The sequence below is a fragment of the Chaetodon trifascialis genome, chromosome 4 (genome assembly GCF_039877785.1).
Source record: "Chaetodon trifascialis isolate fChaTrf1 chromosome 4, fChaTrf1.hap1, whole genome shotgun sequence".
Taxonomy (NCBI): domain Eukaryota; kingdom Metazoa; phylum Chordata; class Actinopteri; order Chaetodontiformes; family Chaetodontidae; genus Chaetodon; species Chaetodon trifascialis.
The window spans coordinates 19,878,424-19,900,901 of NC_092059.1; the positions used below are offsets into that span (position 1 = coordinate 19,878,424).

General features: G+C 43.1%; 1 protein-coding gene across 1 annotated transcript in view; it reads right to left on the reverse strand.

Annotated features, from left to right (window-relative positions):
- ror1 (receptor tyrosine kinase-like orphan receptor 1) overlaps positions 1-22,478 on the reverse strand; it is a 123,634-nt gene that overhangs the window by 16,942 nt on the left and 84,214 nt on the right. Inside the window, exons 3-4 of the mRNA XM_070960847.1 lie at positions 15,946-16,236; positions 15,626-15,659 (exon numbers count right to left, since the gene is read on the reverse strand). Of these exons, the coding sequence (XP_070816948.1) occupies positions 15,626-15,659; positions 15,946-16,236 (325 nt within the window). The remainder of the gene's footprint in view (positions 1-15,625; positions 15,660-15,945; positions 16,237-22,478) is intronic.

A 22,478-nucleotide genomic window follows, 5' to 3' on the forward strand; every position in this document is an offset into this window, starting at 1 on the left:
CAATAACACAAATGAAAGACACTTGTGAGTCTGGAAAGGAACGGACGGGCAGAGAGGATGAGAGGGGAAAAGACAATGGACAATCGTGTGGTTGATGTCGTTAAGTGATGGCATTTCCTCCCTGGAAGTAAGTCTGACATAGATAAATCTGTTGAACATTATTCAGCCTGTTCACAATTAGAAGAGGTACCACAGAATTAGTACTCTGCAAGACATAAGTACAGGACATTTCCAATGTCTTACTTTTGAAGTTTTATCTGTGCCATACTGGTAGATTTTATGCTGATATTTTGCAACAACCCCCACTGTGATGTAGGGCAGTGGTGCATGTGTTGGACCCTTTATAGTGGCGTCTGCTTATATACAGTGTAACTCAATTATCATAGAGAATTATATGATGCATCTGTAGCTGCAGTGTGCAATGACGTATCACTGACAGGGAGCGAAAATGGCCACCAGAGGCTGAGGTTGACTGGGGTCTGTGGCAGCCACTGGCCCATGACTGCACTGGGAATGAACAACGAGCGAGGGCAACTAGACGCTGCCTTAGGATACAATGGAGAAAGAAGGAGCCCTCCTGAGTCCTCGTGTTACTGGTGCTCACTGACTGCAACAATAGAGGCTTCTGTCAGAGAGAAGGACGAAGAGATTCAGAGCTGACTGAAAGAGGAAGGAAGAAGAAGCATGAGAGCTGATGTGGAGAGGACATCATGGATCATTTGTCTCGGTGGGTTTTCTGATGTGTGATTGACAGAAATCTGTTGTTTTTCTGCAGAGCAGGAAGCAGTAATAAGAAGTCTTGCTGGTTTTCCTTTTCCTTTGTTCAGCACTGCAATACAAAACATGTCAAGGGGCTGCACTGATGTAGCTATCTTGCTTCAGCTATTGCTGAGAAGACAAAAGACTATCCAAGATGTCCAGTTTAAGTAATGCATCTACAGGTATGAAGGCTTATAGAAACAAAACACTGCACTGTGGTTTGTAACACCATGAGACTGGATATTAGAGCTAAATGAAAAGACATCACACAGGCTGCGATGAATGTTGTGCCAGGTTCATCCTTCTCGCCACACGACACTGCGTTGTTGTTTTTGTGGACGCAGAGCTATTGTTAGTCTGAGTATGGTCCTTACTGGACACTGAGAGTGAATATCTGTGTTTAAAAAATTCACATGGCAGCATCGGTGAGGACGTGATGCCACTGAGACAATGAAAATACAATCCAGGAAGTCCAGTTTGAAGGCTCACCACGTGCCAAACAACGCACAACTGTTTATAACACCAGCAATCACTTCATAAACAGTAAACAGGTAAAGAGTACAAATACGGGCTTCGTGTTACAAAGTAAACCAGGAATGTGCGCCCGCATGCGTTTGATTGGCCAACGCAGAGCCTTGCAGGATGACATCGTTTTGCAATACGAGCAAAACCTGACGACCAGACGACCCCGTGTTATTTTTGCCGGAGCCCCCTGCACTGGCACCCCACTGCTAACCTCATTCAAATGAATGAGAGGGCTGCATTTTTACACGCAGGGGCCACAGTCCATCAGAGAACGGCCTGCGGTCATGATAGCTTTTATATTTATTTCAAACAAGCAATTGCTTCTCCCTGTAGAAATCTAAAATGTGTGATTTCCAGTGAGTCTGAGGACTTTTCCCAGAAAAGACATAGCAGGCACTTGTTTGTTCAAAAACATGCTCAAGCTTTTATGAAACTGGCCATGGTTGAAGTATTCTCCATTTGAGATAAGAGCAAATATTTATTTATGTTAGCATTTCACTGAATGTAAGTTGAATGCTGATCTTATCTAAAATAGTGCACAGAATGACTCCAGACATAGATGCTGGTATTTGGTGTTGGACTTGATGTAAGACTCAGTCTTTGCCCACACAGGCTGGAAGTCATGACTGTGGATGACGCTGAAGAGTTTTAATAACAGGGCTGACACAAACGTGGTGATTTGACATGCAGGGAAGGACATTACATCAATGCCGTCACTCCTCACAATGCTCCTGACCTAGTGACATCACTTCCTCCGGAGGACTGCGGGGTATCAGAGGTCCAGGTGGGGCGAGGGTCTGGGGAGTGACTGTGTCAACAGCCCTGTCAATTAGCATGACAGGGGGCCAATATGTCTCCTAAACCCCAACATAAACCCAGTGGCGCTTAGGCAGACACATACACACACAAACAAAGGGAGCATGGGTGTGAGACAGTAAAATCCATTACTAGGACCCGAGTGTGTTAGAGGGGACATGAGGAGGGGGCTGGTAGATTTGTTTGACTAATCACTGACCCACTGGTTGTAGATATCCCTGAAAACAAATAAGATAGAAAGATAAGAGAATGGAGAAGAAGAAGGAGAAAGTAAAGATGTGGGGCAGAGAGGAGGGAGAGAAACATGAAGCCAGAGAGAAAAATTGTGAGAAAGAGGGAGAGATTGAGAGATAATTGAGGAAAAGAAGGAGACTGAGGACTGGAAACAGTTAGGAGCTCTGGGCATAAAGTCCCACTGCTTTTGAACAACGTAGCATGTGTGTGTCTGACCCAAAAACATCTATTTTTCTTTCATTGCTGTGCTTTCATTTAACTTAAACCCAACAAGATGAAGACCCGGCAAAAATGACGAGAGCAATGGTACAATAACTTGATTCATTCTATCATGCCTCAATCAGGGAGGTCCAACACAAAACAAAAAAGACTTTGATATTCAAATAAAGCTGTTCATGATCTATTTATATAAAAAGTGCTTTTTCCACAGAGCAGTGTTACAAACGTCATTCCTGTTTTCCATCTTTGTTGCTGTAAAAATTCCTGTCTTTAGTTTTTCTTAATAGCATTCCTTGAATTGACTCCAGGCTGCCTTGAAACATCCGTGTTGAAATAATAATAACAGGAAAAGCAAAGAGAGCACAAAAGAAAGGACAGGGGAAAGATGATCGCCGAGAGCGATGCTGCTTCTGTGATTTAGACAGCATGTAACCCGCCCTCCACACACAAACCCACGCATGCACACACACACACACTTTCCTGCATGATTTACGACAGCTTATTGCCTCGATCACAGATCCCAATCTGAACACACAAAGGCAGACTCTTTAAAAAAGACAGGAGGACACATGTTTTGGCTGACTGGCTACTGACGGTGCTTAAAGAACAAGAACGCACACGTTTGAACACATGCGTGGCTTTCTGAGGAAAGTGGAATAATCCTTGATGAGAGCGATTAAGAGTCACTAAAGGGATGTACTGGGGGGATGGAAAACACAGTCGCACCGTGGATCCCATAAATAATCCCTCTTTACACACTCTGCCCTCAAAGGCGTCTGTAGGACACAGAAACAAACAGAAAGGGCTTCAGCCTGATTAAAGGATATCCACGTGAATACATTTACATGGTGAAACAAAGCCGATAAATAACAGTTGATGACAACACGATTTGAAGGTCTTCATCCCAAAAGTCGAACTCTTGGTTTCTCTGCAGCCGTGAATTCATCCACTGACAGGAGCCTCATTATAGCAGAACGCAATGCAGCTGCAAGACTGATGACTTGGTGATGACTACCTATGACTTACGCACTAGTTCATCTTGTTCTTGACTGGAAAACGTCTTCCTCCTCTATATGGCTCACTACACTTATTGCTTTCTCTGCCTACACAGAAAACCCACATCAGACACTCAGAGCGTTCAGGCATGTTGTCTGAGGTTTCCGGGTATTATGGGAAACACAGTTAGGATGGTGCTTGATCTATTTAGTTATCAGCAAATGCACGAAATTACATACAGGCCACACACAGACAGACAGACAGACAGACAGACAGACAGACAGACAGACGCACACGCACACACACACACACACACACACACACACACACACACACACACACACACACACACACACACACACACACACACACATATACAGAGCTGTCATCCATATTTACTACATAGTTTATATGGATGTGTTTATGTGATTCGTGCTCTTCTGTGTGTTCATGTGAACTTCCTGTCTAAAGGTGTCAGAGTGGAAAAAACTGCTGCAAATGAATCGAGGGAAGAGAGGAGAAACACAGAGGAGGGATGATAACGAGAACTGAAAAATATCCCCTCGTCATTGTATCAGCTTGGTAAAGTGTTCAGTTGAAGATGGAGCTCTTGCAGTTTCTTCTGTTGAACAGACTGGCTGACCAGGAGAGCCCACCCACATGCTGGCCTGAAGGGACCAATTCAGGTTACACTGACAACTGATATTTTTGCACATGAAAATGATTTTATCCTTACAAAAAAATATCTGGGTGCAGAAGTGAATACAGGTGTGTAGAATGGCTGAATAAAATATGTGCTCCCTTTTATGCATAATTGTACCGTCAGTGACGACTGGCAGCCTGACATTGTTTGTACTGAACCTCGCCCGGCCCACACAGTTCAGTTTATGGGCGATTACAAGTTCAGTAACACGCTGATACTTACTAACAATATTTGTACAGTACATGGTACCGCCCACTGAGGCGCCAGGACGCCTCCATACAGATAAACTAAACTGACTGTCATGAAAACGTTGTCTATATCTATGGTATTTAAGAGGGACACAAGATCAGAAGAGGACTGCTTACAAACATACTGTACAGGTTAAGTATATAAAACACGAAATGGCAATAAATGATGATGACTTACTGATCAATCTCTCTATCTGTCCTAGTCTCAATCATACAACTCAAGAAATGTTGTTTAGCTTAACTCTTACAGACTGTTTATAGCATATGATTTCTATTTTATTAATTTCCGTGTTTGTGTGTGTCTGTCCATGTGATAATATCTATGTTTATCCCATTTTTATTGTTTAATCACTCTGTAAAGCAAGACGCTTATAATGAAAGTTTCATCAAATACCACATCTGTCTTCGTTGGAACAGCCCGTGGCTCTCTGAACATGACATCCAAATGTCTTCCTGGTAAAAACTTTCTGTGAAGAACATTTGGAAGCTGGATGTAACGTACTGGCTTTCCACTTTATCACGACCCAAGATGTTCGCTAGTCATATGCATGCAATTTGTCGGGCGCCGGGACCAATAAATAGAAAACTGATTGATAAGCTGACTTCAACTCAAAGGACGTCTTTTATCAACACGCTACATCCAACTGCATTGATCCTGTTAAGCTCTACAAATGACTAAATATCCCCTGGCTCAGGCTCACAGGTTACAAGTCCAAACTGCAAACAAAAGCCTCTTTTTATACCTCAAAATACTCAAGGTAACACTGTGCCGCTCTCTGTTTTACTCCAGAACACTCTGCCTCCACCGCTGAGGGCAAAGAAAGAACACTTTCTGTGCGTGCTTGTCTGCATGTGTGTGTGTTTTTGTTCTTTGCAGGAGTGTGTGTGTGTATGTGTGTTCATGGGAGGTTTCGGGCAAAGTTCAGGGAAACCCCACATACCCCATCTAGGCCTTGTAACCCTTAGGGAGAAACCGTGACACACACACACACACACACACACACACACACACACACACACACACACACACACACACTTTCTTATAGCACAGACTTAACCAGACCTGACCTTGACCAGACCTGCCAACAGGATCACCAACAGACAGGCACAGGGGATTCTGGGAAACAGGAAACAGGAAGTGGGCCCTGTCCAAGCTGAGTGTGAAAGCTGTGTTCCTAATGAGTTGTGTATGAAACTCGCGGTGTGTGGTAAAGAGTGTAAAGACAGACTTGCGCCCTTACTAACGCCTAATAATGTAAATTGCTTTAATGGTTAAAGCCGTCTACACATCATGACTCTCCCCATGTGTGTGTGCGTTCACATGTGTCTGTCTGTATATGTGTGATGCCCCCTGACCTGGGCAGCATTTAGCAGAGAGGCGTCCAGGCTTGTGGGAGGGGGCTGCGGAGGGATCTCTGGTTTCAAACAGTGCCGGCGCTCTGGGACCAGGCCATGTCAAAGGGCCCGTCCCAGATGAGCCATATTAGGCTGATCCCCAATCAATCAGCACTGCGCTAAAAAGAATCCACAACAAGACGGCAATTAAGCCCCACCGAGGACTTAACCAAACATGTGTGAGAGATAGGGTTTGTAAGAGTAACTGTGTGTGCGGTTCTTTGACTCTGTGTTTTATGTAGAGCTGCGTGTGCATGTGTGACTACATGTGGGTAAAAGCATCTGAGACAGAGGGAAAAAAAGTCACAGTCTACTCCAGAGAGGACAGAGGTGAGAAAGTCTCAGTAGGCTGTCTTTGTTTTTCCTTGTGTATCAGTGTGGCTAAATACAAAAGGTGTTAGTGCACACGTTCAGCAACTGAAACCCCATTCAAAAGTAAATGCAAAACACTGACAGAATCCCCCTTTTTTACCTTTTGCCAAAACAGTTTAATCCATTTTCCATGTTTGCCAGTTAATAGGACTGCTAGGCAATTTGGGGATCCTGCAGCAGCCATTGCTCCCGCTCTTGGTCAAACTATGGGTTGAGAAAACTCCACTTGTACAGAGCCTGTTGTTGGCAGGTCTGAACAGTGTCTCAGAGGGTTCCAGGGTGAAACACTTATTTTTTTAACCAGATCCCAAATTGAAATAAGTTTAGCAGAACGCCGGGCCTTAGTCTGGCACACAGTGCTGAAGTGGCATAGGAGTAGAGCATCCAAAACTTGAGTGGACCTGTCATCCCCTCAGTCTGAATGGGTGCAATGCTTGTGGTGTGGAGCAAATCATCATCGACCCTGGCCAGCATCTGAGAACCACAGCAGTGTTGACACTGGCACTGAGGTGAGGAGAAGTGAAACCAAAATCCAGAGTTTCTCAATGCAGCACACACAAGTTCACAGTCTGAGTTAAGAGCCTATTGTGACCAAAAACAGCACATACAGTATGCTGAGGGCAGAGTGAGAGCAGAGACTGTTTTTAAGTGGTGGACCTGGTTTAAACCTACATATCTCTCTGGCTGAAGTGTCCTTAAGCAGGACATTCAGCACCATGGCTAACATTTGTGTCTCAGTTCAAATGCTGCACATGCAGGAGGGAGGGGTCAGGCACACCAACACTGGACTGCTGTTTGCCACCTGAGGTGTTAGCAGTTCATTTAGAACAATAGTTCAACATTTTGGGAAATCCGTTCATTAGTTTTCTTGTTGAGAGCTAGATGAAAAGATTGATATGACTGATCGATACGTCATGTCTGTGTGCTAAATATGAAGCTAGCGCCAGCAGCCAGTTAGCTTATCTTAAAGCAGTGGTTCTCAACTGGTCTGGCTTTGGGACCCACTATCACCCTTTGATGACAAGCAGCGACCCAAGCCTCGACACAAACAGACGCACTCCGCTGCATAAAAAAATCCCCTTCAAAATAAAAGCACTGGATTTTTTCCTGATCTTTTTTTTTTTCTTGCCCAGGCAAAGGACCACAACCCACTGAAAATGAACCAGTTGAGAATCACTGTCTTAAAGCATCCAGACTTAAAACAGTGGGAATCAGATGGCCTGGATCTGTCCCAAAGCAACAAAATCTACAAGCAGGTCTGAAGATCCCAAATGAATACATTACATCCTGATTGTGTAATCTGTACACAAACAAAGTGTAAAAACCCCAATTTGTGGTTTTACGGGGGGCTTATGTGCCAGACTATTTTTTGACCGGGTGTTGAGTCATGTTGTTACTGTGAGGTTACCAGGCAATGAGCGGATCGTTGTCTTTACTCCTCAGTTTTTGTACAGATTAAACAAACAATATATAACATTTTAATTAGTGAACTTCAGAAGTGTTGGCAGGCAGATTTTGTTCACACGGGGCCTAGCTAGCTGTTTTTTCCAGTCTTTCTGCTAAGCTAAACAAACTAGCCGTTGGTGGTAGCTTCATATTCAGCACACAGAAATGAAAGGCATCTTCTCATCTCACTTCTAGCAAAAAAGTGAATGAGCAAAATGTCAAACTATTTCTATAAAAAGGGGTCATGGGAACATAGCGGATTTACTAATGTGCCTGCACCTTGCATGGGTCTGTTCTGTGAGGAAAATGGCCAATCTCAAAAAAGAAGAGGCCACACATGTAAATGTTATCCGGCTGATCAGTCAGCTTGTTGGTCCCTCAGTCTTGATCTTGAGGGGTTAGGGTTAGGGTTAGGAATGATTCAAGATATAGCTGAGAGCAAAATATCTGTAATAGATTCCCTAAACAATTACCTCAGTTAAGCAATAAGTACTTTGACATGTTGTTACTTCATTAATAAGGATTTTGGATGCTTTGCTGATCTCTGCCAGATAATACCCCTTTGACGGCCTCCTTTTATCCTCATCCAGTCACAGACCACACCTGGAAGGCACTGCTCGTGTAATTACCTGACGTCTTAATAAATCAGATGCTAATTACACAGACATTCCAAGTACAAGCCTTTCACGGCAGCTGCTGTACAGCAGAAAGAAGAAGAGAAAAGAGGTTTCAGGGTATCAATAAATCTATTATGATTACTGTACACATATTTTAGCACCTAATACCTTTGAGCAAGCCTGAGCAAGCATCAAGATCAACTAAGTGTGACATCTTCAAGTCATTACACATTTTGGAAACGACTTCCTTAAACTAATTTGTCAATCAACCCGTGCACCGCTGTGGTTGAGACACACACGCTACAGTCCTGTCTATACAAAGTCGAATTACTCCTTCGTTTTTAACTCTTTGATGCTTTGACTGTGTAATTGGGCAGCCAGTGGGCTGATGGCAGTATGGGCCTCATGGTCCTTGTCACGTCTGCTCCGAGGTCAAATTAATCCCGCGTGTTGACAGCTGGCTAATTACAGAGTCATCCAGTGTGTGTTGCTCGGCTTCTTGCCACAGACACACACACGCACAGATATAGAGGACATATATACTGTATGTATACACACAAAAGTTCCACGAAAGGTTATACTGTGTGTGTGTTTATACTGTATCACAGTTTAACACACCTGACTGGAGAAATCCTTTGGAATCGTCAAGTCACACCCAAACAAGATCTCAACCAGCAGACTAAATAAACTTACAAAAAGTAAATAAAGGCCTGACTGCTACTGTATTTCCCCTACGGGGGATTAATTAAGTCTGTAAAGTGGGTCTTATCTAATCTTATCTTACTGTGTCAAGCTGAAGATATACTTGTTTGTAACTATGAGTTTGCATGTGGCTGCCTTGTGTATCCCGAGTCTTTTTGGGGCACTGGCCGTGCACGTCCTCAGAAATTAATGATGCACGTCTGCAAGATGCAATACACACAAAAACAGTGGGAGCAGTGTATGGGCAGTGCAGACCAAGTCCAGAGTTACCCGCATCTGTATGATGTGTCATTGCCGCTGCACAGTGACAAATATGCTTGTCAAAATAGCTGGCGACAGATCAGCACTATTTTAGAAGTTGACATGGAAACCTGAAAAAATAAATGGAAACAGGTCCGAGATCATTACATCCGTGCACTGAGGAGAACGTTGGAAAAACAGAGTGAGGATAATGCTACATGTTCTGAGCTGTCTGGTGTGCCCACTCGTGCAGTCCTCCAGTAACACGCAAAGTACGTGAACAATGACGTTCACGAAACAGCTGCTTGTCTATGCAGATGCGTGGTTAAAGCATCTATTCATATAGACGTAAACATGTACTGTGCATAGAAATGTAATCATTAATAAGCCAGCAAAATCAGGTGTCTGTGATTGGTCAATTCACGGTCAACAGTTGTTTGAATGGACATATGAGAAACACTGTCAACTATCAAGGGGGGATATGTTGAAGCAAATGACAGGAAGATGAGGAAGCAACAGAAAGGTCAAACCATACACAAAAAAGAAGGCACAAAAAACAGGGTAGCGAGAATCTGTTCTTTGTTAAAGCCACGCTCTTTATTCTCCAGTACAGAGTGGACGGAGGAGAGAGCAGAGAGGCACGGTGGAGGGGGAAAAAAAACAGCTATTTTTGTAATTGCTTTTTTTGCCAGCGCTGAGAGAAAAGCGGTGGGGAAAGTTTTGAGAAATTTAAACAGCCTTGACAGCCAGGGTGTAGTGGTATTAATCTTTTCAAACAGGGAGAAAACCCCTCTATTATAAACATGGAGACTCTGAGATCAGCTGCCATGTTGCATAAAGTCTGTTTATCGCTGCTGTCAGATTAAAAAACCTAGATATCCAGTAAGTCAACATTTATGGAAATATAAAATCAACTGTGTTCTGGCAGACATACAAGGAATTTTGAAAAAATGAAGTTGATAAATGATTTTTTGGCCACTTGGGAGCAGCAGACGCAAGAACAACACCAACACGTCGTTACCTTTTAAGTTGATATTGCTTGTTTCCGCGTTACAGGGCAACATTAGTGTTCATTAACGGTCGTATTTCTGACCACATGATGAATCTACGTCCAATGTTCACTCTCCACCTTGGGTCTCCACCAACTCTCAGCAAATGCTCCACCATGTTCACCAACTAGATGCTAACTTTGCCTGCTGTTTGTTGCAGGGAAGGTTGTGTAGAGGGGGTTTATCAGAGGATTTCACAGGAAACGGCACTATATGAGCAGTGAGAGTGACCCCAAACAGTACAGCTGTGGGCCGTAAAACCCAAAACCATGAGCCACAAGACGTACAGTGGGTGATCATGTTACACATGCTTATTCTATCCATTGTTATTATGAAAATATTTATTATAGCTGCTTTAACAATAGATATGATGTAAAATCCCACCTCAAAAAGGAATTTCACAACCCCCAACATGAGTAAAATGCCTCATTTGAGTGCTATAATAAAGGTATTATGACTAATAGTGATTTAAAAAAATATTTCCCTTTACATATCAGTCTCATTAAATTCCGATTAATCAATTGCAACAGTATTATACATTTTCTGTGACTCATTTGCTCATTAAAATGGCTCCAACACAGACAGAGAGAAAAAAAGGTCATGAATAGTTCAGTTTCAGCCCCACCTGCCTAACATGTGTCTGATGGAGATCTAATTAATCCCACTGATTAATTTAAATGTAAAAACAACTTTAAGAAAAAAAAACTACAGACAGAGAGAACAGGGAGATGAAGGAGAGGGTGTGTAACTGCATCATGGGTAGTTTTAGCCCGGTCTGTCAGAATGTGGCCGTTTGCACGCAGGCCTCAGTTAGGAGTTATTAACTGCCTCTGATCTGAGCTTACAGCTAAACCTCCCGTCGCCTCCGCAGAGCTAATCACACCTGAACGCCGTCGACCCCGCAGAACCCTGGAATCAAAGAACAACATGCAACCCCAGGTGTTAATGGTACCATCCTCCTCCTACCCTGCTAACACTGTTTTTCTTTCACTCCCTGCACTCTCCCGCCATCTCCATCACACTCTTTTTTTTCCCCAAGCAAACGAAGGAAGTGTGGCAGCGCACAGAGGGAGAAAGAGAGATGGAGAAAGTTGGGGGTCTAATTTTGGCAGGCACGACTTTTTCCCCTCACCCCGTGTTTGTTCTGGCTCTATTAAAACATCTCTGAGGAGGGGAGGAGAGGAAGGGAGGGGGTGTGGAGGGAGGAGCATGGGCACAGTGTAGAGGAGATGCACTGTGGTAACTGGTGGCATGCTGATGAACTCTGGATAAGACTTGTGGTTATGAGGCTCTAGACTTGGACTTGAAACAGACTTAAGTCACAAAATGAGGATCTGACACTCGACTGTAAGGCAGAAGAGTTCAACATTGGGAAGTGTGCTTTTTTTCTAGTTAGATGAAAAGTTCAACACTACTCTCGTATCTATCTTTTGGCTGGGCGCTGTGAGTTCATGAAGTCTTCTGATCTTCTTAATCACTTTTTGGGATTTTATCCCTTTATTAGAGAGCACCAGAGGGAGAGATGGTAGGAAAAGAGAGAGAGAGAGACGCAACAAAGGCCCCCAGTCCGTCTCAAACCGAGGCCGTTCTGGTTTAAGGTCGGCGTCTTCTTGTTACCTTTGGACAGAGCCAGGCTAACTGGTTCCCCATGTTTCCAGTCTTTATTCTGAGCAACGATAACTGGCTGCTGGTTCCAGCTATGTATTTATATTTACTGCTCATGCATGAAAGGGGTATTGATCTTCTTATCTAACTCTTGGCAACCACTCCAAACCACTCCTAGTGCTCATGTTTGGATCCTCGTGCAAAATCCTGCAACAACAAAACAGACTGCAACAGAGAAGTCTTGTACTTATTTGATTATGAGGCCTCTACTGAAAGGACTTGGTCTCAACCACACTATTAACACATACTTTGAAAGAAGAAAAAACATTTTAACTGTCAGCATCCAGAGCCATCTTAACTTACTAACTCGCAGTATGCTTATGAAGACTTGTACCCTGACTGGAGATTTGCCATCATGGCCTCTGACGGACCAGATCTGGGAGACCTGACTTCTAAACTTGCCTTGAATGACTTAAGACTTCAATTGGACACACTTTAAATGATCTCAAAACAGCTCGAGAATGAATCTAAAAATCCCCGTTCTTAAGGAAAAGTTCATACTTCAAACTTTCCTCTCCAGTCCTCATCCTTCTGTCTCCTCCTCCCTGTATTTCTGATCCGCTCTGCTCGAGTTGTCTGATCCAGTCTTGGGCAGCCACACTGAACACAAGCTGCCTAAATCGTAGTTGAAACCTCCGGGCTGTCGGCTTTTAGTTTGCCTGTGGCTCAAAAACCCAACCCAGAGGAAACACACACACACACACGCACACACACACACGCACGCACACGCACACGCACACACACACACACACACACACACACACACACACTCACACACACACACACACACACACACACACACACACACACTGTAATGATCTGCACACCACAGAGTGTATACTTAAGCCCAACGTAGAGGGGATGGAAATCAGAGCACAGACTGAAGCAAAGACAACACTGAGGACATGAAGTTCATGTTATGTTGAGGTTCAACAAGGTGGGTGGCGAGAAATTTTCCCCAAAATTTGAGAGCAATATTTGTGGCTAAGAAAACGGAAGTCGCTGCGCTCTCTGTAACACTCTGTTGAAAACAGAGGTGAGGGGAGGTAAAAAAAAAAAAAAAAAAAGGTAGTGAACATGCAAATGAATCTATTTTACTTAAACTGACAGCTTCTAGACCAGATGTCTTTCCACAACACTGAATCAAGGAGCAGCAAGTTTTGACGTTTGAGCAGCTGCGGCATGAGGTAAGCGGCTGCAGGTCATCACGTGTCATCATTAGCTGACCCTGTCTCCTTGACGGCCTGCCATCCTACTTCACAGCTAATAAGTTGGCTGTGGCACTAATGATGAGCAGCAGTGACGATCAGCCCACCACCACCGCAACCCCGCCGCTGTCAAAGGAGGCCCTTGTCCATTTCAACAAAGTCTGTAATGACTGTAATGAGAGTCGGGTTCGCATGCTGGTCTTTGATTGACTGCAACACTTTACAAATTGGCAGGAAAAAAAAACAACAAAAGGAGATCTTAATTTATTTCAGCTTGCAAAATGTAGGAGTTTGAATCTGATGCTAACATTAAGAGCAGTCCTAAAAATGAGGCAAGAAGCTTCTGTAGGATTTAATCAGCTGAAATATTAGAGAGAAATTCATCAGAGTGATTTTCATGGTACCAACTTCAATTGAAGAAACATAACACTTACATGAAAATAGATCATTTTATCACCAATTAGCCATTTACAAACCTTTACAGCCTGAAAAGTGACCTCAAAATGCATCATGATCACAATGTAAGAGCAGAAAACCTTTTTTTCCTTCCTGAAAAGATGTGTGAAGATAAAAACTCGAGTGCACTTACTTTATTAAAGTACACTCAGACCTCAGAACGTCCAGAAGGGGTTGTTAGACGGAGTCTGGAGGTTAACACTTAATCATCCAATTTTCTAATCATTAGACTGCTGGAAAATCATTCCTCCAGTGTGAGAAATTGGATTACAAAATTCTCATGATCATAAATTATGCCAATCTGGCAGCATCACCCTGATAATCTCTTACATCCACATGTATGTAATTTGGCCAAAATCACATCCTCCTATTTTCTAATCTAGATTTAATTTTCCATTTTAGTTTATTTCCAGTATTTTTGTCTGATTTTTCCTTTTATTGATAACACCCATGAGCAAATGAGCATTGTGATTTCTTTGTAAGCCAACTGTCTCATCTACGAAACAAGCTGCAATTTAGTCACACAGGAAAAAAAAATCCAAATTGTGTAAACAAAGGAATGATAGAAACAGATGTTTGAAAGGGAGCACGCGTACAGGCTCAAATGTGTGCTTACGTACATGCGGTCGTGTCAGTGTGTGAGTGGATTTAGTAAGTGTCTGATATCCGCTATGTGCCAGCAGTTTTGATTCACAAAGCGCTGCATGGAACATGGCAGTGAGCCTTGCCATAATGTCATTGGGGAAAATCATCCAGCTTAACTCCTGAGGAATCAAGCAAACTGAAAAAGTTCTTAAGAGTTTCATCCCATCACGCTGGGAAGATGTCAAGCAAAGCAAAGGAAGCTCACCGGCCTCAAACTAAATTTTGATTTGGGCGGCAGTATGACAAAAATATGCTCTGGTGGAATGTCTTTTTTCGTACTTTCTTAAAACATCTTGTATCACTTGGTTTTATTTGCTACTCAGAATCCCATTTAATTTGATGTGCGTGTTCATGTTAAGAGATCAGGACTGCGGTTGGCTTTGCTGTATATTCAGACAGCTGGCAGCTAATTGGGTGACTATAAAAAGTTATATAACAGAAACCACAGAGACAGATGTGGGTCATTTTTCTATAGTGCTCATTTCAGGTGGCAATATCCATAATCAACTAAACTCACTAGTAGACATAAGACATCCACTTTTAATTATAATAACTCCATTAAAGGCCTGAAATCAGATCAATGACTCATTATTTCCCTGAAATTAAATAAATCGCACAGGTTTTCAATTTAGAGTTGACTGAAAGTAAATGAACCCAATTTTCCAATACTACAAGGATCAGTATGTTACAGAAGCTATATAGTGTTACTATAGAGCTCAACATCTGCTTTAAGCCCTGAGTTGTGATTGGTGAACAGTCCTGTTCCCACCCAGCAGTCCACATGGGCCACATTCCATCTGCGGCCCAGGGCTGAGTGTACAGCACACAGCCCATATGCAAATGTGAACCATGTGAGCTGTGATGGTTGGGCCGAAACGGCGGCGCAGAACAACAGACATTTGGGATTTAAAGGCTCATAGTAAATATTCATTTAGCCACACTGAGACCTGTGGCAATAAAATGGAAAATTACAGACCGAGCCTTGTTATAAACTTAGTGATTACTCAATGGACAGACTGCATGGGACTTCTTAGGGTGGCAAGCAGGCACTGAATTACTGAGAAGCATAAGACAAACAAACAATGCTGCATTATCCAGCTTCCAGTGTCAGCAATGTTGTTCAATCCATTTACTCAGCTTTAACTTTCTCTTTAGTTTATCTATCAAATCATGACTTTCATATTATCTGTAAAGAAGTTTGTTTTTGTTATGGGCAGTTCAAAAAATGTTTATCAGTATGGATAGCAAATGAAAATGTATTCATCTCTCTCTCTCCCTCACAGCACGGACAGACTGACAGAGAGAAAAATGGATCGGAAAAGCGACTTACGTTGGTACTCCTGGCAGAGGTGTTGGGAGTGGATCTGGAAAAGAAGACAAGGGTTTTTTTTACAACAGGATAAACAGTATTGCTCCCAGATTTTTCTCTGCACAAGCTGCCAGCTACAAGCAAGAATCATTTGAGACGAGTGTTGCTAAAGGGAGCCAGATCTCCAGAGGGACAAAAAACACATGAAAGAAAAAATGTCGCTGGTTGTCACTGCGAGTGCGTAAAACACTCATGAAGCCGCTTCACTGTGAATTTGCAAATCCTCTGCTGGCAGCTTTAGATGCAGAGATGCTACTTCCACCATTCTAACCTCCTCTTACCAAATTTGACGAAAAGCACGCCAGTCGTGGACACGGTGCCCTGGGTGTTGGTGGCCACGCACTGGAAGTAGCCTGTGTCAGTAGTGTCCAGGTTGCGGATACGGAGGCGTGATCCATAAGGCGTGGACCGGTACGAGACCCGTCGTGGCTCCTGCACTACTGGGGCGTCGTTCTTCAGCCAGCGCACAGTTGGCGGCGGGTTGCCGGTCACGCGACAGAAAAGCTCGGCTGTGTGGCCCAGAGAGGTGGTGATGTTGTTCATGGGAGCTTCAAGACGGATGAAGAAGGGACCTGGAAGACATAGAGGCAGAGGAGAGATGAAAGGAAAGAATAAAAGGGAGAAAAACAAAACCCAAAACAGATAAAGGGGTGGGGGGGGGGGTGTGTGATCTGAGATGATTTAGAGACAAAAAGACAAAGGGATAGAGAAAATATTGTATTACACATGGCCCAGAACTAAGACATAAATCAAACAACACTTTTCTACGTCAGAGAGCTATGTGTGTGTGTGTGTGTGTGTCTGTGTGTGTGTGTGTGTGTGTGTGTGTGTGTGTGTATATATCTATATCTATATATAGATATATATATATAGATAGATAGATAGATAGATAGATAGATAGATAGATAGATAGATAGATAGATAGATAGATAGATAGATACACACACATACATACAAACACACACACACACACACACACACACACACACACACACACACACACACACACACACACACACACACACACACACACACAGAGTATATGTATATATAAACATGCTGCTGTATAAAAAATAGTGGTAAAATAACCCAGTGTTTTCAGATACACATATTCAAAGCCTGGTTTTGCAAGTTATTTTGTGGTTGCCACTGTGGTGGCACCTAATTTCACTACTCATCATGGCGGTATGATGCCAGAGGGTTTTCTGCAGCTTGTGTATGAGCTTAAGAGGCAACATCACCTGTGTTGTGGGTAAAACTTTGAAGAAGAAAAGAGCAATCTAATGTAGTGAAGATGAGTCTACAAGAACCCACTTTAATACCCCATCACGGTCACGATGAATTCAGAAGGAGTTGAAACAGACAAAGCAAAACATTTTTGCACGATTATCTCCAGAACCACATTTTTCCTCAAGGTGGTCAGAAAAAAACAATCTGGAGGGCCACCTAAGAGGTTAATGTGCAGCAAAAACATTGGTGTTAATGTCAAGAAAAACCTCTGGAAAGTTTCCTCAACCCCAAAACCCACCTTAGTTATGCAGAAATGCTCCTGGTTACACAAACCGGCCAAAACAAACAAAGGAGGAAAAACACATACAGGGGAATGGCAAATACGAGTCAGACAAACTTCAATTTGTGTGAATAGAGAAGCTGAGGGGTAAAAGAGAGGCGCGCACTTAAATATGCAAGGACACCCACACATTTGAACCTTTATGCTGTGATAATTCATTAGTTAAGGCAACTCTGCACTGGACAACATAACTTTTAATCTATGTTTTTCACTCATTCAAATACATATCTTTGCAATCTGGGATTGCTGAGACATCTCTTTGTCACATGATCATCCAGCAGAGTTAGACGTGGAGAGCTGTTGGCAGAATAACACAGAACTCTAACAAAAACATCTCACAGTAGCCAGGGCTTGCTTCACAACAAGGGTTCTCCTTACAAGGGCATTGCTGTCTTATCCAAAGCTGCACTCTGTCGTGCTCTCTCTGAATATATCTGATCATCCTCAGTTGTTTATTAAGGTGCACAGTATACTCAAGTCAAGTAACTCAAAGTTAAGCGTAAAATTAGTACACAGTAGGTCTGGTAAGAAGAACAATGAAATTCAAATTCCTTCCTCTTTTTGCTGGTATGAAGCTGTGTGTGAAGGCAGATTCTTGCCATCTAGAGATCATGAATTCCTAAAGAGATTAGTAAACTACTATTATTGTTGTTTGTGTTAAGATATGACTTCAAATGAGCCCTTTGCTGGTGCAGAATGTGTGCACACATCATTTAAAAATCGTATCTATTTACAATGTTAAATACCTTAAAGGACCAGTGTGTAACATTTAGTGGCATCTATCAGTGAGCGACATACCCTGAATACCCCGTCCCTTTCTAAGCATGTAGGAGAATCTACGGCTGCTGAGAAACTCGCCTTTTGAACCATGCAGAAACTGTCTGCATCGTCATCCATCTGTGGGTCCATGGTTTTCCTTTTATTTCCTTTGATAGGGGAATTCCGAGTTGTAACGCTGCCTTTCTCTCTTTCATCAACATTGTTGAGGATGCGGTCGTCTTGTTCAAATATACTTTATTGGCATTGTCAACATACAAAACCACTTAGATTGGAGCGGGCTGGTGCCCTTACTCCCTGAACTGCCAGTTACCGTGGCAACCCTTGTGGTTATACTTACAGCTCATCAGACATTTTGCCATGAGGTGTTTTAAATAAGTGTCTATGACGTGTTTGTGAAAAAGAGAAGCGGGCACATTTGTCTTGGCAAGCCTCTGCCAGTGTACAAGACACACACACACACACACACACACATACACACACACACACACACACACACACACACACACACACACACACACACACACACACACACACACTATCCTCCCATCCTCCCTAAAGCTCCAGCCCTAGCACAGCAATGTGGGAATAACAAGTGTGTGACAATATGAGGAGACTCCCACCATCGACCGCAACCACCCACTGCCCCCCCCACCCAACCACCACCGCCTCTGCTTTCTCACCCACTTTTTATCTGTCCTCCTCTCTGTTATTTGCACAGTTCTGTCTTAAAACAAAACCTCCAGCAAGTTAATGCTGCAGCTGTCCATGAAACCAATATAAGTCAAAACACTTTAGAGACACTGTGGACAGCATTCAGTATCATCCAGCCCTCCTCCCTCACCTTCATTCTCCCCCTTTCCTGTCTCTCCCTGTCTGCTTACTCCTCCACGCCCTCGCCCATGTATCACTGATATCTCACTTAGGTGTGTCTGTGGGGGGAGATGCTCTCACATTACATCATAAAGACACAATATGTAAGTCACACCATATATTCTTATACTATTGCTCTTCTGCAAAGTTGGAGGAAGAATTTCCATCCATCCATCCATCCATTTTCTATGCCGCTTATCCCTTTTGGGGTCACGGGGGGGCTGGAGCCTATCTCAGCTGTCAACGGGCGGGAGGCGGGGTACACCCTGGACCGGTCGCCAGCCGATCACAGGGCACATACACACAACCATTCACACTCACACTCACACCTAGGGGCAATTTAGAGTCACCCATCAACCTAATGAGCATGTTTTTGGTCTGTGGGAGGAAGCCGGAGTGCCCGGAGAGAACCCACGCATGCAAGGGAAGAACATGCAAACTTCACACAGAAAGGCCCGACCCGAGAATCGAACCTGCGACCTGGTGTGCCACCGTGCAGCCCAGGAAGAATTTCATTTTTTGTTTTCTTTCTATCCAGCCAGTGATACACAGACACACACTTCCATGTCTGTTTAACAAGCCTTGAATCTGATAATAAAATGCAACCAGCGGCGTAATGGGGTTCACATAATTTATACTCAGGTCAAACTCTGACATGATTAGAAACTAGGAAGCACGCTCTGACAGAAGGTTCAGTATGTACGAGTGTGTGGGAGAGACTGAATGAATGAAAATACTGAGCGCAGCAGTTTCTGCAGTTGATTTGTGTCGCTCGATCCTCTTCATAACTTGTTTACTCAGCTGTTTTGCTCTATTTTTCTATTTAGTCTGTCAAACCTGATTATGTTACCATATGTAATCACTTTAAATGTCATGAGACAAGTGGAAGAGTACTGAGATGGAAGACTGTGTTCCTTCTGTGTCAAGCATTAAGCCAATGGCATTTAGTTAAAACATTTTTAGACCTCTGATTGGTTTTGTCAGAGTGTCTAATAGGCAGGCAAATTAAATTAAACTATTAGGAATCATTCATAGGACCAGCAAAGATTTGCCACCTGTGTTTTGCGAGGTGCCACAAGGCTCAAAATGTGGCTAATCATTTACTTGAGTGCTATGATTATTCCTTTCTATATAATTTGATACGTGAGAGGGGTGGACTCTTGCATTTATAGCTGAATCATTGATATTCTTCACTGCTCTCTCTGTGACTCTGCCTTGAACTGGTGCTGTGATGACAGGTTTACACAGTGTTGGTGAAATGGTGCTGTCATTTTGGTTGGTCTGTGTTATTAGCTTCTTTTGATTATGTGTTCAGCTGAGTCTTTGTTGTTGTATTCTTCTTTTTCTTTGATAGAAAATTCAATAAAACCTTTAATAACAAAGCCTAAGCTCAGTTCTACCTGTAGGTAGAGCCAGTCATCCACTAAACACATACCCAGCTCCTACTGCCTACATGTTGAAGTGAACCCCAAATCGTTCCTGATGGTTAACTGTGTGTCTGACATGCAAATGTAAAGCAATTTGGGTAAATGCGTGATATAAATGCAGTGCTCATATAGAAGCATGATATCTGAAACAACAAAAATCACCAAACTTGGAGCTACATGCTCGTAGGCCGGCTTTAGATGCGTGTTAGTATGTGACTTAGATCAGACAAGCTCTGAAAACTGTTGCAGCACTCCCTGCAGTCACATGTCATCACCTCTCACAACCACAATTACACACACAAAACAAACAACCATACTCAACATGCAAGGCTGACACCAATGACAGAGGTGAGCAAATACACACACTGGTAGAACCTGAGGTCACTGCTACTGGTGATGCATTTGTCTTCATGAGGGTGCCTGACAATGTGTCTGTGCATGCTTACTTCTGTGTGTGTGGGTGTGTGTTTTCATTTTGATTTGACTTCCAAACTATCAACACAAAGTCATGAGGGACCTGCTGGGAATCTGTGCCTATACACTGTTATGAGTGTGGTGGACCGAATCTTCCTTTGGTAATGATGTAACGCTTCACCGCCTTAATGTGCCTGTTGAGTCTGACCGTATTATCTAAAAACAAAAAGGACTTAATACAGTAAATGAGAACAGACTCACTTTTTAAAGATGTGTGTGCTTTGCCAAAGGCAAGAAGGTCACTTTATCACCGTCTCATTAGTTGAGTTGATGGAAAAGAAAATGGTCTTTAGAGCTGTGTGCCTGCACACTTCATTAGCTGTTATAATAACTGACAATAAAGCCATGGGGAGCAGAGGAAGGGAAAGAATAGACAGGAGGAGGCGATGAGAAGAGAGGTGAACAGGAGAAAGAGGCAGAGGAGAGGGATGTTCAGGCAACATCTGTGTAACAAAGTCACTCTGTATGTAATTGTCTCGTGGTGAGTGTTGTGGTATTTGGCACCAGCAGCACTGTGAAACTCAAACCATCACTGCGGACTGTCCCTTTAATGTGGCCGTCGACTAAACTGTGCCCTGTCATCAGCCCGCATTTTCTCGCAGTGGTTTTGTACAATCAAACACTCACACGCACTTGAACGTAAACACGCACACCCACACAACCACAACACACACAAACTATACGTGTTCCAAACACAATACCTTTTCATTTCACCAGCAACACTACAGTCTACATGTGAAAATATGTCTATATTCAATGTCACTCATGAGAGGAAAGCTGTGCGAGGCAGGCTGCTCTCAGCAAGATGCAGGCACAGAAACCTGAGTGGCTGCGCAGCTAACTAAACACACTCCATGGATACACTGAGGAGCTGAGACTGTAGCATTGCCAGCTATGGCTAAAGGTGAATTTCATTAAAGCTGGGTCACTCTCCAACAGAGAGAGAGAGAGAGAGAGAGAGAGAGGGAAAGGGAAGTAAGGGAAGCTAAATGGATCAAATGAAACAAAGAAAAAGAAAGAAAGAAAGCCCCGGGGAAAATGAGTTCAGTAAACTATCATCACCCTTGATTTCAGCCCAATAATGAGCCTCTTTCAGCATGATAACTTCCTGCTACTGATGCATACTGATAGAGCCACGCTACCTGAATGCTGTCTGCTTGGTCAATCAAAACCATTCCCTGCCTGCAGACAAAACAAGAGGTGCAATCACCACCCATCCATCAGATAAGAAACAGATGTTAGTCATGGGCTGAGCTCAAAATGACACAAACACAGATACACCACTATGGACACATGGGTGTGCGCACGCCTTTGTAGGTTTTCATATTTCATGTTGTTGTGGAAAAATAAAGCGGTTTCTATGATTTGTTTGGGAATACTCCTCATTGTATTTATGACTTTTTAAACATCCTTGATTGGTCACCATAATCATTATCTTGACTAAACTGCTCCATCATGTCCAGAAACTACCGTCTTCGTCCTTGCCTGTGTGTTTAACAATGTCTGTTTTTGTGTACACAGAATGGGCTTTGGGGCGGATGTTGTGGGAGGCTTGGCTTTGCAAGAGAAGAATTAAACAAACCAGACAAAATGAGAGAGCAAAAATAAAGGTCAAGTTCAATAAAGTCTCATGTTGAGGATCTTCCAAGTCAGGGTATCTTCGTGGGGGATTAGGCGGATGTTGGCTCTCCAA